Raw genomic sequence first — 13,150 nt, 5'->3', positions numbered from 1 at the left:
GAAGAAATGAAAACCCAAGGACAGCCAGTCACCAACAGCCCATCAGGCCTTACGTGACGGCCAGTCATTTCCTTGCTTGGCTTTTGCCTTTTCTCTACAAAAGTCTCTCCCCAAGCGGTTGGTGGAGCACTCTTACCTACTTCGGGTTTGGTGCTGGCTGATTCAAATAGATTTTTGCTCAAATTCTTACTATTTTAATGTGCCTCGGCTTCCCGTCTAACACTACTCAAAGCAAAGAATGAGGCCCCAGGACTCAGAGCCGTGCCCCTGCCTTTCCTTCCAGGGTCCTCAGGACTTGCTTGTTTTACAAGACACACCCTCTTCCAGAGTTGGGAGGTCCATTTCCTGGGCTCAAATGGCAGTGCTCAGGAGTTCGGCCCATGTGCGTGACCTTACTAGCACATGAATTGACTGTCTGGGCTGTAACATGGGGTTCCAGACACCATTTTTATTGCTGTTTTTCATACTTGATTGCCTTACCACCGAACACCTCCTAGAGAAGGTGTATACTTGGATTTTAATGAAACTTTTATTCTTGCATTTTGGAAATGGTTAAGGCTGAGTCTCCTAGAAAATTACGGGGATGATTCAGCTTTCTTATCCCATTTCCTTTCTGTTCTACCCTCCACCTCAAAAAACACACACCAGTCAACAGGAAATTGTCTTTCATCTCCCCAGCACCCACAGCCCAGGTTTCAAACCAGAATGCATGTTAGGCTAACCTGCGTTTTTCTTGATTTAGCTGGAAAATCTGCACATATTTATGCATGCTCCTTTTTAAAAAGTAAGTGGCTTCTCAGGCTCTTAAAACCAAACTAATACTTAGAGATGAACATGCTAGCAGAATCCCAGCCACGTGGTTTGGGAAACGCTTTATGAGTAGCGAGAGGATGATAGTTACGTGATGCTGTGCTAAGGACCGAATGACCCTCCAGCAGAAGGCAAAAGCCCCCGAGAGAAGGTGAGGACTACTCAGTGTTGTCGTCACGAAATACTTGGAAAGCATCGTCTAGTAAACACCTGTAGGACTTGTTTTTGGTGGAGTGTGTTGCGTTTAGCAGGGCGATCGGTGATTCTGGTCGCAGGATGAGACGAGGCCAGGCTTCATGTTGCCGGAGAGCTCCGATGGAGGCAGCGGCCGGGGATACGCAGTGTGTCAGCAGCGTCGGGCTGGGAGGGCTGCAGAGGCCTCAGAGATGAACCCCTGGCACAGCTTTCATCGGGGAGCTTTGGGGGTGTAGTGGGAAATGCTCACTTGGTTAGAATCTCAACTTTGCCACCTTTTATGCCTGCAGACTCTCGGCCAGTTATCCTCTCTGAATGTTTCCGTAAAATGTTATTTTACAAGTTTGTTGTGAGGAGTATTTATATGACTGCACATTATTAGACCCACTATTGATACTTAGTTCACTAAAAATGGTTCTTATTCATCAGTTGGGGCCTAATATCAAGAACAAAGACTCCTTAGCCACCATTGGGATATTAGCATTTTGGCGTCTGTACCCAGTTGACTTAAGTCTAAACATAAATAAGTTCCTTAACCTCCAACCTTCTGACTCTTGGCCCGAAAGCTATTCAACAAGAATTGCAGCTGGATATCTCCTAAGTCACTGTTACTCTCACTCCACTGAGTATGTGGTAAAGACTAGACACGAATATCCCTACTTTCCAATGCATGAGAATTAAGTGAGTTCCTGGCAGAGAGTAAGTGCTTAATGATATTAGCCATTATATTTTTATTATGGGGTAGGGATATGCTTGATTTAATCCCCATGGGTACTTCTGTGAGGATATATGTATTTGAGGAAGCTTCTGAAAGAGAAGAGAATAATTTGGAACAAAGGCCTCTGAAACAATTTTCAGTTTGGTAATGGAAAAAATGAACATTGATAAGAGTTAGGGCAAGGTCGGGCGTGTTCAGACTGATAAGAGTTTAAAGAATCCAGAAAAGATCCAAGCTTTCCTCGAACGAGATTTATTGAACACAACAGGATTCTATATACAAAGTCACCCAGACCTACTGCTGCAAAACAAGATCCTTTCTTACTAATATTTTGGTAAGTCAGTCCATAGAGTGTCCAAAAGCAACTTAGCCTAAATTAATACAAAAGTGCCCCAAGCTCACTGGATGACAGGCCTAACCACTGAAACTAACAGTGTAAGGCGAGGAGCAGAGGCGCTGCGGGAGAACTGGGCGCCGTCAGGAGGCCATCTTGTGCACGGCCACTGTGATGCTGTCGTGTTTCTGGATCATAATGTTCCTGGAAGGCAAAGCGGAAGACCTTCAGTAAAACGTCGCACGTGGGAGGCAGTGTGGCGTTATGGTTTAGGACACATGAAAATGCCATTTTTTCTACGTATATATAAGCAATATATGAACACAGCAAAACATTTGGGAAATACAGAAAAGTATTAACTATAAAAATGAAATGACACTGATCTCCCTAGCACTCAGACAACCACTGTACTATTTTCCTGGCTTTATCTGCAGGTGTCCTGTCACACATTCTCTTTACGAGCTGATATGGTATCGTGTAGTTTGTCCTTCTGTTCGTGTCCATTGTTCTGAGGACACTCACTTGGAAGATCGTTAGTACTTCCCATTATTACAGAAGCAGTTTTTGTTCTTTGATTGGTCTTCCTATTTTTACTTTGCCCTTTGAATGAAGAACCACCAAGGAGCACAGGGCAGGCCCCAGTCATTCTAAAAATCTTCCTAAATAAAAAGGGAAGGAAGGGACCTGCTGCCTTCGACTCACCCGTTATCGGACTCTAGACACACCACAGGAGTATCAGTGGGGTCTGAGGTTAGCTTAGCCGCTTGCTGCGCTAGAACAGATATCACCCCGGCGTGCTCATCCGACAGGGTCCCACGGCCTGGAAGACACAGATGATAGCATGTTGCCCGACTCTTAAAAATGAGCTTAGAGCTGTAGTAGTGCCTCATGAATGATTCATGAGAGTTCAGTTCATGGGCTCTTGGGTTACTGACATGAAATGATTTTGCTCTGCTGTACTCAGCTGGTTGCCTCTGTGAGAAAGCCACACGCCAGTTCCTCAATCAATAAAGCCATAACAGACACTCAATTTTCAAAGTCATTCCCATCACCATCTTTAAACACCATCTCAAACATATAAGGAAGCTGTAATTTCAAGTCGCTCTGAAAGTCATAAATCCATTTCACAGGAACCTTGCTGAAATCAACAAGAAGTTCGGAGGTGAGATCGACAAACAGCAGTACAGACGAGACCCGATGGAACTTATTCCGCGTAGGAAATTGACTACCTTTACTGAGCTCCACCTCAAAGGGTACGGAAGTTTTCTCGGGAGCTCAGCTGTAAGTCCACCTTGACAGCATATGTGGACATTCTGTGGGCAATTCACCCCGTTAGAATAAGCTGGCTGCTTTCCAATACCAACAGAACTGGCTTTTGTTTTGGCCTGTAGATAATAACTAAACCTTGGGTGGCAGGCACAAAAAGTAATTACTAATTTACAATATATCTGCATACATAAGGGCAATGCAAGCCCATCTGCTAAATCGGGTAACAGACATGCTACTGTAGCAGATTTGTCGGGTTGACTATTATTATATAAAACATTAACTGCACAGACAGTGCAGTCTTTGGGGCCTTGAAGGCTTGTTTAAGGAACTAATTTAGTTTTCTATTTCCTTGAATTTCCAATAGTGAGCTGGCAAGTGTCCCCACCCCCTTAGTTACTTATTTCTTCATCTGTAATTGTTACCGTTTATTGAGCATTATGTCTGGGTTATGCGTTGTGTTTTACATACAATCTTATACTATTGTGATTGAGACTGGAACCAGACTCAAATCCCAGCTAGACCACTTAATTCTTTAATCCTCACCCAAGGATCTGCTTTTATTGATTTTGGAGGGAGAGGAAGAGAAACATCGATGTGAGAGAGAAACACTGATTGGTTGCCTCCCATGAGCGCTCCAACTGGGGATCAGACCCCCCACTTTCAGTGCACAGGGCAATGCTCCCACCCACTGAGCCAAACGGGCCAGGGCAACCACTTAATTTCTTTATCTACCTCATGTTTTGAGGATTAAATGAGTTAGTATATGTAGAATACTTAGAATGGTGCCTGGCACACAGTAAAAGCTCAATAAATGTAATTCGATAATAATTATTAAACAACCCAGTAAAGAAACAGGCTCAGAAAGGTTCTTTTTGGTCCAAGCAAACAGAAGAGCAGGCGGTTGAACCCAGGTGTGTCCAACCCTGACGCCTCAGTTTTACTGCCGCCTCACTGTTAAGTGTAAACTAAAAAATAGCATCTTGCAGGAATAATGTGAGAACGAGAAGATCAGTATCCGAAGCCTCGCAGTCCAAGCAGACGGCACACATTCAATGTTACCTGAAGGCTTTCCCCAACCCACTTTTTAAATGGGTCAAATACTATTTCAGCAGAAATGACTGCAGTGCAGGAATGTTCCTACCTTCACAAGTACCCAGTGAAAAGTTCAATCTTCTAATCTCCTTATCGGGAGATAACTGTTTACAGAAGTGGCAGGGTAACTGCACACGGACTCCCAGTCAACCTCAAATGCTGCGCAACCACCAAAGGGCTGCGGGAGGTACTTACAGCCCAGGTTAAGTCCTTGTGAGTCTGTGCACAGGACTCCAACAATGGATGGATTCTTCATTCTATTTCCAGGGACACGTGAGAAAAGGAACTTAAAACATTACAACACACACAGGCATTCTACCACCAGGCAGGCACTGTATCACGTGCTTTAAATGAGTGTTTCTCAACTTGATCACCCCCCTCCCCACCACGAGAGAAAAAAAAAAACCTAAATAGGTGAGTTTCTCTCTGATGACAGAAAAGAGCGTGTCCAGGCGCTTAGGCGGGCCACAGGCATTGCGGGCCACAGGCATTCCGGACCGAGGACTGTGTCCCTCGTTAAAAACGGCGCTTTCGTGTAACGCGGTGCCTCCTGGGGGGGAGCTGAGGGGCATCCGTGCGGCGGAGGTGCTGCCCCGCCCACTTCCCTCGGCCTCTAGTAGATATTCCTCGTTGAAAACCTAAAGGGACGTGTTTCATTTTAATCACCAAGTAACTGGTCACACACGGGTGGAGGAGGCTGTGTGTGTGTGTGTACACTGCAGGATTAGTCTACACGGTGGCACGTCCTTCCCCCAAATTAACCCAGTTCCTGAAACTCGCGAGGGCGGCCCCTGTCCAGACAACGCCAGCAGGACGGGCGGTTCAGGGCTCGGGCCGCGGAGCAACATTGGGGAGAGTGCGGTCCCCCGCGGGCGGGATTTTGATTCCGGGTCACTGGCCGCCCGCGGCCCGGGGCCAGCTCACCGCCTGACCCGCGCCCGGGGGTCGCGCGGCGTCCCCAAGCGGCCGGCCGGCCCTCGCAGCTCGCGCACTTTGTCCCGATCAAGTGCCCGCGCCACTCACGTGTCCTCCAAGTGCTGCTCCAAGGTCGCCTCCATCCCGCCGGCCTGGCCGTCCACCCCGACCCAAGCCCGCAGCGCGCCGCTTCCGCCTTCAGGGGGCGCCTAGATCACGTGACACGAGCGGCCCGCACGGCGTCTCCGAAGGGACAAACTTCGCGGCGGCGCCTCCGCGTTGCGTACCGGAAGCGTCCACTCCGCCCAGTTGCTGACGCCCGGGCGGTGACAGGTGCTTCGGCAGCCGGCGGCGCGGCTGTCCCGCGGGGGAGAGGTCCGTAGCCTGGCCTCGGGGCGTTGATTCCTGGCCGGTCACCTTGTGTCAGGGGTGGAACCTTGGGGTTTTGGTTCAGCCGACGGCGAAACGTCGGCCAGACCTGTGTTCGTTTTACCGTAACGCGGTGGCCAGGCAGGTGGGCTCCGGGCAGCGGGTCGGGACCCCGAGGAGACACGGGACCCCGTGCAGAGCTCCACAGGCCTGGAGGGGAGACGACACGCACACGGGGCTAGAGGACGAGGTGGGACAAGGTGCAAACCCCAGCGAGGTACTGGGAAGTGCCGGGATTTTAACGAAGACACTGGTTCTTTCTTGAGCAAGGGCTCAGGACAGGTTGGGAAAGACGGTGGCATTAGAAAAGAAGAATGGTTAGGACAACTTAAAAATAACTTTAAAAATGAATTATAAAGCAGTTGCAAAAATAAGGAAGGAAGGCCACCCGTAGTCTGTGCAGAGATGATTGTTAATGTCTTGGACAGGGTCCTTTCAGCCCACCCTCTGCCAGTGCATGCTTTTAATGTTTTTCTTTTCTTTTCAATTTTACAATTGACATGCATACTGGGCATACACTTCTGTAGCTGGGCTTTTTCACAGAATTTTGCATAAATGTATTTCCGTGTTAATAATAGTTTACTTACATCTTTTGTAATCCTTGAATAATATTCCATGTTATAGCTGTACCTTAATTCATTTCACCAGCCCCTTATTGTGCAGTTGGGTCGCTTATAGTTTGTGCCTGCAGTTCTTCCCTAGCTGTGATAGTGAAACTTGCAGCTTCCTTAAATTCCAGTCTTAAATATTGTAATTCAGGAGTTTGGAACTCCTGGAGAAATTACTATTTAAGCTTCTTATTTTTATTATTTAACTCAGGGATAACATAATATGGACCATTTAAACTTTAGAAAAAGCAATTTAAAACTACCCTTAAACGCATTAGAATAAATGTTAGGAGCCAGACTGCTTCCCGCTAGCCTCCTGCCCGAGGCAGCTCAGCGCTGCAGTACTGCCCCCTTGTGGTCCCAGGTAACGCTTTGCTGAGCTGGTGCCTCCCAGCTGGCTTTTTAACCTCCAGGGCAGCGAGGTCCAATAAAAATAGGAGTCACTTTTATGATTTTATTTTTTAAATAAATAAATCATATATATATTATTTCAGGGAGGAAGGGAGAGGGAGAGAGAAACATCTCATCATGGATGTTTCTCATTGATTGGATGCCTCCTGCACACCCTCTTCTGGGGATCAAGCCTGCAACCTGAGCATGTGCCCTTGACCAAAATCAAACCGGGGACTCTTCAGCCTGCAGGCCGACGCTCTATCCACTGAACCAAACCAGCCAGGGCTATTGGATGATTCTTGAGTCTCAGTTTTGAGTGCTGATAACTGTTTCTGGGATGATAGGAGTACTTACCTCATTGCATTGTAATTTAAAAAATATATATTTTTATTGATTTTTAGGGAGAGAGGAAGGGAGAAGGAGAGAGAGAAACATCGATGTGAGAGTGAACCATTGATTGGCTGCCTCCTGTGCACCCCCCCCCCCCCCCACACACACCAGGAATCAAGCCCAAAACCTGGGTATGTGCCCTGCCTGGGAATGGAACCTGCAAGCTTTCAGTGCACGGGATGGCACCCAAACCCTGAGCCACACTGGCCAGGGTATCGCATTGTAATTTTTTATGTTTACTTTTCAAAGCCAGGAAGAGCATCTTCTCCCTTTCTTCATGTGAGCACTGGGGGACACGTAGGAATCCAGCCCATATTTACTGGAGAATCTTGGTGGGTCTTTTGGGAGTGGACTCTGTGTAAGGTAAAGAGCCTTTAAATACCAAACTTTAACCACCTTTATCTTCTTCTTTCTGTCCTCCTCCAAAGGACAGAGGAAGAAGCCGGTCATCTCCAAGCCAGGGAGAGAGGCCCTGACAGCCACAGAAGGAACCCACCCCGCCAACACTTTGATTTTGGACTTCTCGCCCCCAGAACGGTGAGGCACTACATTTCTGTTGAAGCCACTCAGGTTATGGTCTGTTGCTCTGACAGCCCCGAGAAGCCAATATACACAAATAGTAATAAATCCTGCCAGTCAAAGTCACTGTCTGTGATGCCCCCAGCATTTGGCAGCCCGTATGTAAAAGAAAAACCAGTTGGGAGGGTCGCCCTCCCCGAGGCAAGAGAAGAGAGCAGATAATCTTTCCAGCATGCTCCCAGCCTTGATACTTGGCTCAGATATGTTTCCTGCATTGGCCAACCGTGGTGGCATGATCCATGTGACTGGGGCTTGAGTCTGTTTTATACCCCGGAGCCCGGCCTGCAAGGTGCTCACTGAGTGTGTGGAAAGGGAGTGGGTGGGGGAATACACCCCTGGCCTCTCTGATCCGAGCCTCTCTAAGCAGTGAGCTGGGCTGTCAGTCGACGGCAGTGAGGTTGGCACTGCCGCTGAGCCCGGTTCTGGGAGATACAAGCAAAACACATCGGAGGCGACTCAGGGCTGGCTAGAGAGACCCCAGTTCAGGAGGCTTTCTTCCTGCTGCTTCATTCATTTTGCTACTGAGGATAAATGCGCTCAGACTCCCATGTCGAAGTCTCCGTTCGCTGCCCTCTTAATGCAGCCTTGACAAATCGGAACGAAGCCCTTGTGAATAAAAAAATGGTCAACCCAGCATAACAAATTGTAGACCAGAGAAAAGAACATTTAGAGGAGCGGATAAAACGCCTCATTCGTAATTAGGCTGTCTGCATCACACGTCAAATCAGCCTTAATGCTGAGATGTATTGGCCTCGGAATTATGCAAATCAAATAAGTGCTTGAAACGGAGGCAGAAGAATTTCCTGTATTAGCCTGTGTGGGAGAGGCAGACCTGCGCACTGAAGTGCTTGCTGCGTCCTTTGCCCCCTGCCGCTGCCCATCCCCTCAGCCCTGGGGGGCTCAGAGAATAGCTTGTGGGGTAACAATGCCTTCCATTGTCAGTGGTCTCTGCCCTTGTCCCGGGAGCCCTTGGGCGGCCAGATATCTCTGTTCTCTCACCAGCTGTGACCACAGTGGGCGTCCCCGTCCTCAGGGCCCGCCAGATTGCGCCCATCCTGCCACGGAGGCCGTCACTGCCGCCCCCCAGCCCGGGCCGGCGCTGCCTTTCCCACTGCTGCTCCCCTCTCTCTTGGAATCACGCTGAGCTTCAAGAGCTCGTCTACTCACAACTCTGAGTTACCCTCTTTTTACTTTATTTTATTATTTTTAAAAATATGCTTTTATTGATTTCAGAGAGGAAGGGAGAGAATCATTGATCGGCCGCCTCCTGCACGCCCCCTACTGGGCTCATAGGTCACCAACTGAGCCACAAGTCCCCTCATCCCTTAATGCAGTGATGGCGAACCTCTGACACGCGTGTCAGAGGGGACACGCGAACTCATTTTTTTGGTTGATTTTTCTTTGTTAAATGGCATTTAAATATATAAAATAAATATCAAAAATATAAGTCCTTGTTTTACTATGGTTGCAAATATCAAAACATTTCTATATGTGACACAAAAAAGTTAGGGTTTTTCAAAATGCTGACACGCTGAGTTCAAAACGTTCGCCATCTTAATGGCTCCGTTTTCCCTGCTGTGAACCAGGTGTGAGACTTCCATGAGCTGCACAGAGCCCATGGCACCGTCCCTGGGCTCTGGACAAGTGGCGGCTGTTGTTGCTGCTCCCAGGACCCCAAGAAACGACCGCTCAGGCAAACTTGACTGAGACTAGCCTTGAGGGTTCTTGGTGCGCACAGCGGAAGCTAGCTCTGCCGTGTGGAGCAGGAGAGGGGGTTTTAAAAAGGCACCGGGAGCTCGTGGTTACCCAGGTTGTTGGGGGGGCGGGGGACCTGGAGGATCAGTCTAAGTTTCCGTGACAAAGCCCCTAGCCCCCAGCAGGAAAACACCCTGCCACCACCACCACCCGCTGGGCCGCCCACACAGCTTGACACGCCCACGTCGCTGCTGCAGAAGGAACCTCGTCCTGCCCCCTGCCCCCTGCCCCCTGCCCCCTGCCTGGCTGTGCCTTAGCCCGCAGCGTGGAATTTCCCGGAATGGCAGTCCCGCTTCACGGGTAAATGCGAGCAGCGGCCTGGGTCACGTGCCAGGCTTTAGTCGCCAGGCAAGCCCAGGAGGACGTGCTGTTCTGCTTCTGTGTTTGCTTGGAAGGTGCCCTGGGCGTGGCAGAGGCCTTCCGCGGAGCATTTCCAGTGGCCCTACGCAGGGCTTCTCGCTGGCTTTGCGCGAGGAGACGCTCTGAGGTCGGCCCCCCAGCCCCTTCCCCAGCCCCAGGGCCACTGGGCGCCGGCCACTCCCTGGCAGAGGTGGGGAGTGCTTTCTGCCCTCTGCTGCCCGAGGGTGATACGGCATTTGAGAGCTGCTCAGAGCCCGCTTGCCCGCCAGCTTCATGCGGTGGCCTCGCCGTCTCCGCAGGGCCATCTCTTTCTTCTCCTCGTTCGCAGGACCCTGTGCGAGGAGCCACAGTGAACGGGGCCGAACCCTGTGCGAGGAGCCACAGTGAACGGGCCGAACTCGCTCAGTCCCAGCACGTGCGTTTTAAAGGTAACGAAGCGAGAGGTCATGGAAAAAGCCACGGTTTGTTTTGGATTAGAGAAGGGCCTGGCCGGGAACAACCTGTTCGTTTGCGCTCCCACAGCCGGGCCAGCATGGCCTTTTCAGGCTCCAGATTTCGAGGGGAGGTGGTGGGTCGGGGAGGGGCAGGGTTGGCAGGGTCCCTCCCCACGCCATTTAGGGAGGGAGCTGCTTCTGGGAAAAGACTAGAGGGAGGGGCAGGAGAATAAAAAGAGAAACACCAAACCCTCAGGGTCAAGACCTTTCCAGAATTTGAGTGTGTTGTCTGTACCCCCCATGGCGCCCAGCAGGCCTCTGGCTCTCAGAAGCGCTCACTTCCGGGCTGTTCTATTAGAGGAGGCTCCTGTGGGACCCTCCGGGGAAACTGCCCCTCCACCCTCCTCTACGCCGCATTCCATTCCGGTGCATTCCGGCTCACATGTGTCAACAGCAGCAGGGGCAGGGGACAGCCTCCTGATTGACTGCTATGGTGTCACCTCCGTAGGCCTGAGTGTTAATATCTGCAAACTTGGCCAGTTTCTCACTCAAGAACATTGATTGCACTTACTCTTGTGTTTAAAGATGAAAATTTTACCAATTGTATCCATTCACACAAATCATCTCTTTAAAAAAACATTTTTTTAAAAAATTGATTTCAGAGAGGAAGGGAGAGACGGAGAGAGAGAGAAACATCAATGATGAGAGAGAATTATTGATCGGCTGCCTCCTGCCCCCTACTGGGGATTGAGCCTGCAACCCAGGTATGTGCCTGACTGGGAATCAAACAGTGACCTCCTGGTTCATAGGTCATTGCTCAACCACTGAGCCACACCGGCTGGGCCAAATCATCTCATTTTAATCTCACAGTCATCCTTTGAGGGATCCCAGTTTGTGGATGCAGTAACTGAGGTCTGGAGAAGTCAACTCTCTTGTCAAGGTCACAGAACTTGAAGGCGTCCATGGCCTTGGGACTTTCAAGACCAAGGCGAGCCAGTCTCCAGGACGCAGATCCCAGAGGAGCCAGCCCCTCTGCAGCTGGCATCTCCCCCAGGTTGGCAGCACAGGCCTGTGAGTCGGCCCCATGAAGTGGCCAAGGGCTGCCTTCTCCTCTCCCCTCCCAGCAGTGGGAGGACTGGTCCTCCTGCCTGTAGACACCACTAGTACATCAGCTGCCACATTAATTCTGAACCATCAGCACCCCCTGCCCCGCCCCCCTGCACCCGGAGGAAGTCTGAGGCACAGGCACGGAGACGAATGTCTCATTGATCTTCTCAATTGCCAAAGGGGTAGGAAGAGGAATCCAGTCCCATCTGTCACAGTGAAGGGCGATCTGAAGGCAGCACAGATGACTTTAAGGAGATAACAGTTTATCACTCTCTGGACAAGCGAATATGAAATTGGGACTAACCTCCGCTGTGAGTTGATAGAAACATCAATCAGCAAAGAGAACGTCTAGGGAAACGAGCAAGTTCTCTGGCTTCTTTGCTACCCGTCCTTTCCCTAATGCTTTGTTTTCTTATAGACACACATCCGCACAAACAGGACAAAATCCACCTCTACCCACAAGCAAGAAACGTTTGCTGAGGACTGATGATTGCCAGGGGCTGTACTAAGTATTTTATGTTTATACTAGAGGCCGGGTGCACGACATTCGTGAACTTTGTGGTGGGGTGGTCCCTCAGCCCGGCCTGTGCCCTCTCGCAGTCTGGGACAGTATGGTGACTCCTCAAAAAATGAAACAGAATGATATAACGCAGCAATTCCACCTGTGGGCATGTCTCCAAAAGAACGGAGATCAGTGTCTGAAGAGAGAGTTGTGCACCTATAGGTATGGCGACATTGTTCACAATAGCCAGAAGGTGGAGCAACTCAAGTGTCCATCAACAGATGAATGGATCAGCCAGATGTGGTCCATCAGATTATTCAGCCTCAAAAAGGAGAGAAATTCGGACACATGCTGCATCATGGATGAGCTGTAAGGACAGTATGGTCAGTGAAATGAACCAGCCACAAAGACACATGCGGTACCTAGAGTGGTCGGGCTCTCAGAGACGGGAAGTGGAATGGCGGTGGCCAGGGCGGGGGACTGGAGGGAACGGGGGCTCGTGGTCGTGAGGACAGGGATTGTCTGGCGGAGGGGAAAGAGTTCTGAAGATGGATGTGGTGACGGTTGCACAACAACGTGAATGTGCTTCACGCCGCTGAACTGGACACTTAGAAATGGTTAAGGCAGTAAAATGTTATATGTATTTTACCACAATTAAAAAATAAAACAAAAGTGGTTAATGTCCTACAGGGCAATTCGCTAATCAGCCTTTGGTGTTATCTTGTCTGTTGGATTTAAATTGTTATGTCTTCGCTGGACTTGATCTCCATGTCACTCGGTAACTTCGCGGAGTCTGAGCCCTGAATGAATGGTAAGCAGCCAAGGCACCGAGAACACTCCCCTGGGTGCCGAGTGGTCCTTGGGTGGGCTTGGGAACAATGGCTGGCTGACGTCAAAGCCCTCGCTGGCCTGATTTCCAGGATCAGGCTGGTTAGTATTATTTCTTAATATCGCAGTCATTTAGGTCCCTGTTTTTCCAATTGTTCCCTTCTGGGCAGGGGCCGTCTTGCTGGTCTTAGCCGCCTCTCTTTGTCTGGTTTGTTGAATGGAACGGACAGGAAGGGGAGGCGGTAGGGCCAGTGAGGAGCAGCGGGCCAGGCTCCCCATGGCGCCTGTGACCACGGCCAGTCCTGGGATTTCCCAACGTTCTCACCGTCAGACGGGGACCTTGCCCCCGGGTCCTGGGCTCTGTGCTGGACACTGGGGGTGCTGTCTAATCGGGTTTCCCTCCAGCTTCAAACGCTTGGCTTCTGGTTTGGC

General features: G+C 50.0%; 1 protein-coding gene across 1 annotated transcript; it reads right to left on the bottom strand.

The window, feature by feature from the left end:
* Positions 1-1,954: 1,954 nt before the first annotated feature.
* On the bottom strand, positions 1,955-5,572 carry LAMTOR5 (late endosomal/lysosomal adaptor, MAPK and MTOR activator 5). The gene is made up of 4 exons (XM_036344617.1): positions 5,442-5,572; positions 4,614-4,675; positions 2,760-2,877; positions 1,955-2,261 (listed from the first exon to the last, which is right to left on the bottom strand). The coding sequence occupies exons 1-4, from the start codon at positions 5,474-5,476 to the stop codon at positions 2,201-2,203; spliced, it is 276 nt and encodes a 91-aa protein (XP_036200510.1). The 5' UTR covers positions 5,477-5,572; the 3' UTR covers positions 1,955-2,200.
* Between the last annotated feature and the right edge of the window lie 7,578 nt (positions 5,573-13,150).

The sequence above is a fragment of the Myotis myotis genome, unplaced genomic scaffold (assembly GCF_014108235.1).
Source record: "Myotis myotis isolate mMyoMyo1 unplaced genomic scaffold, mMyoMyo1.p scaffold_m19_p_18, whole genome shotgun sequence".
Lineage (NCBI taxonomy): Eukaryota > Metazoa > Chordata > Mammalia > Chiroptera > Vespertilionidae > Myotis > Myotis myotis.
This window is presented reverse-complemented; position numbering and strand designations above follow the sequence as displayed.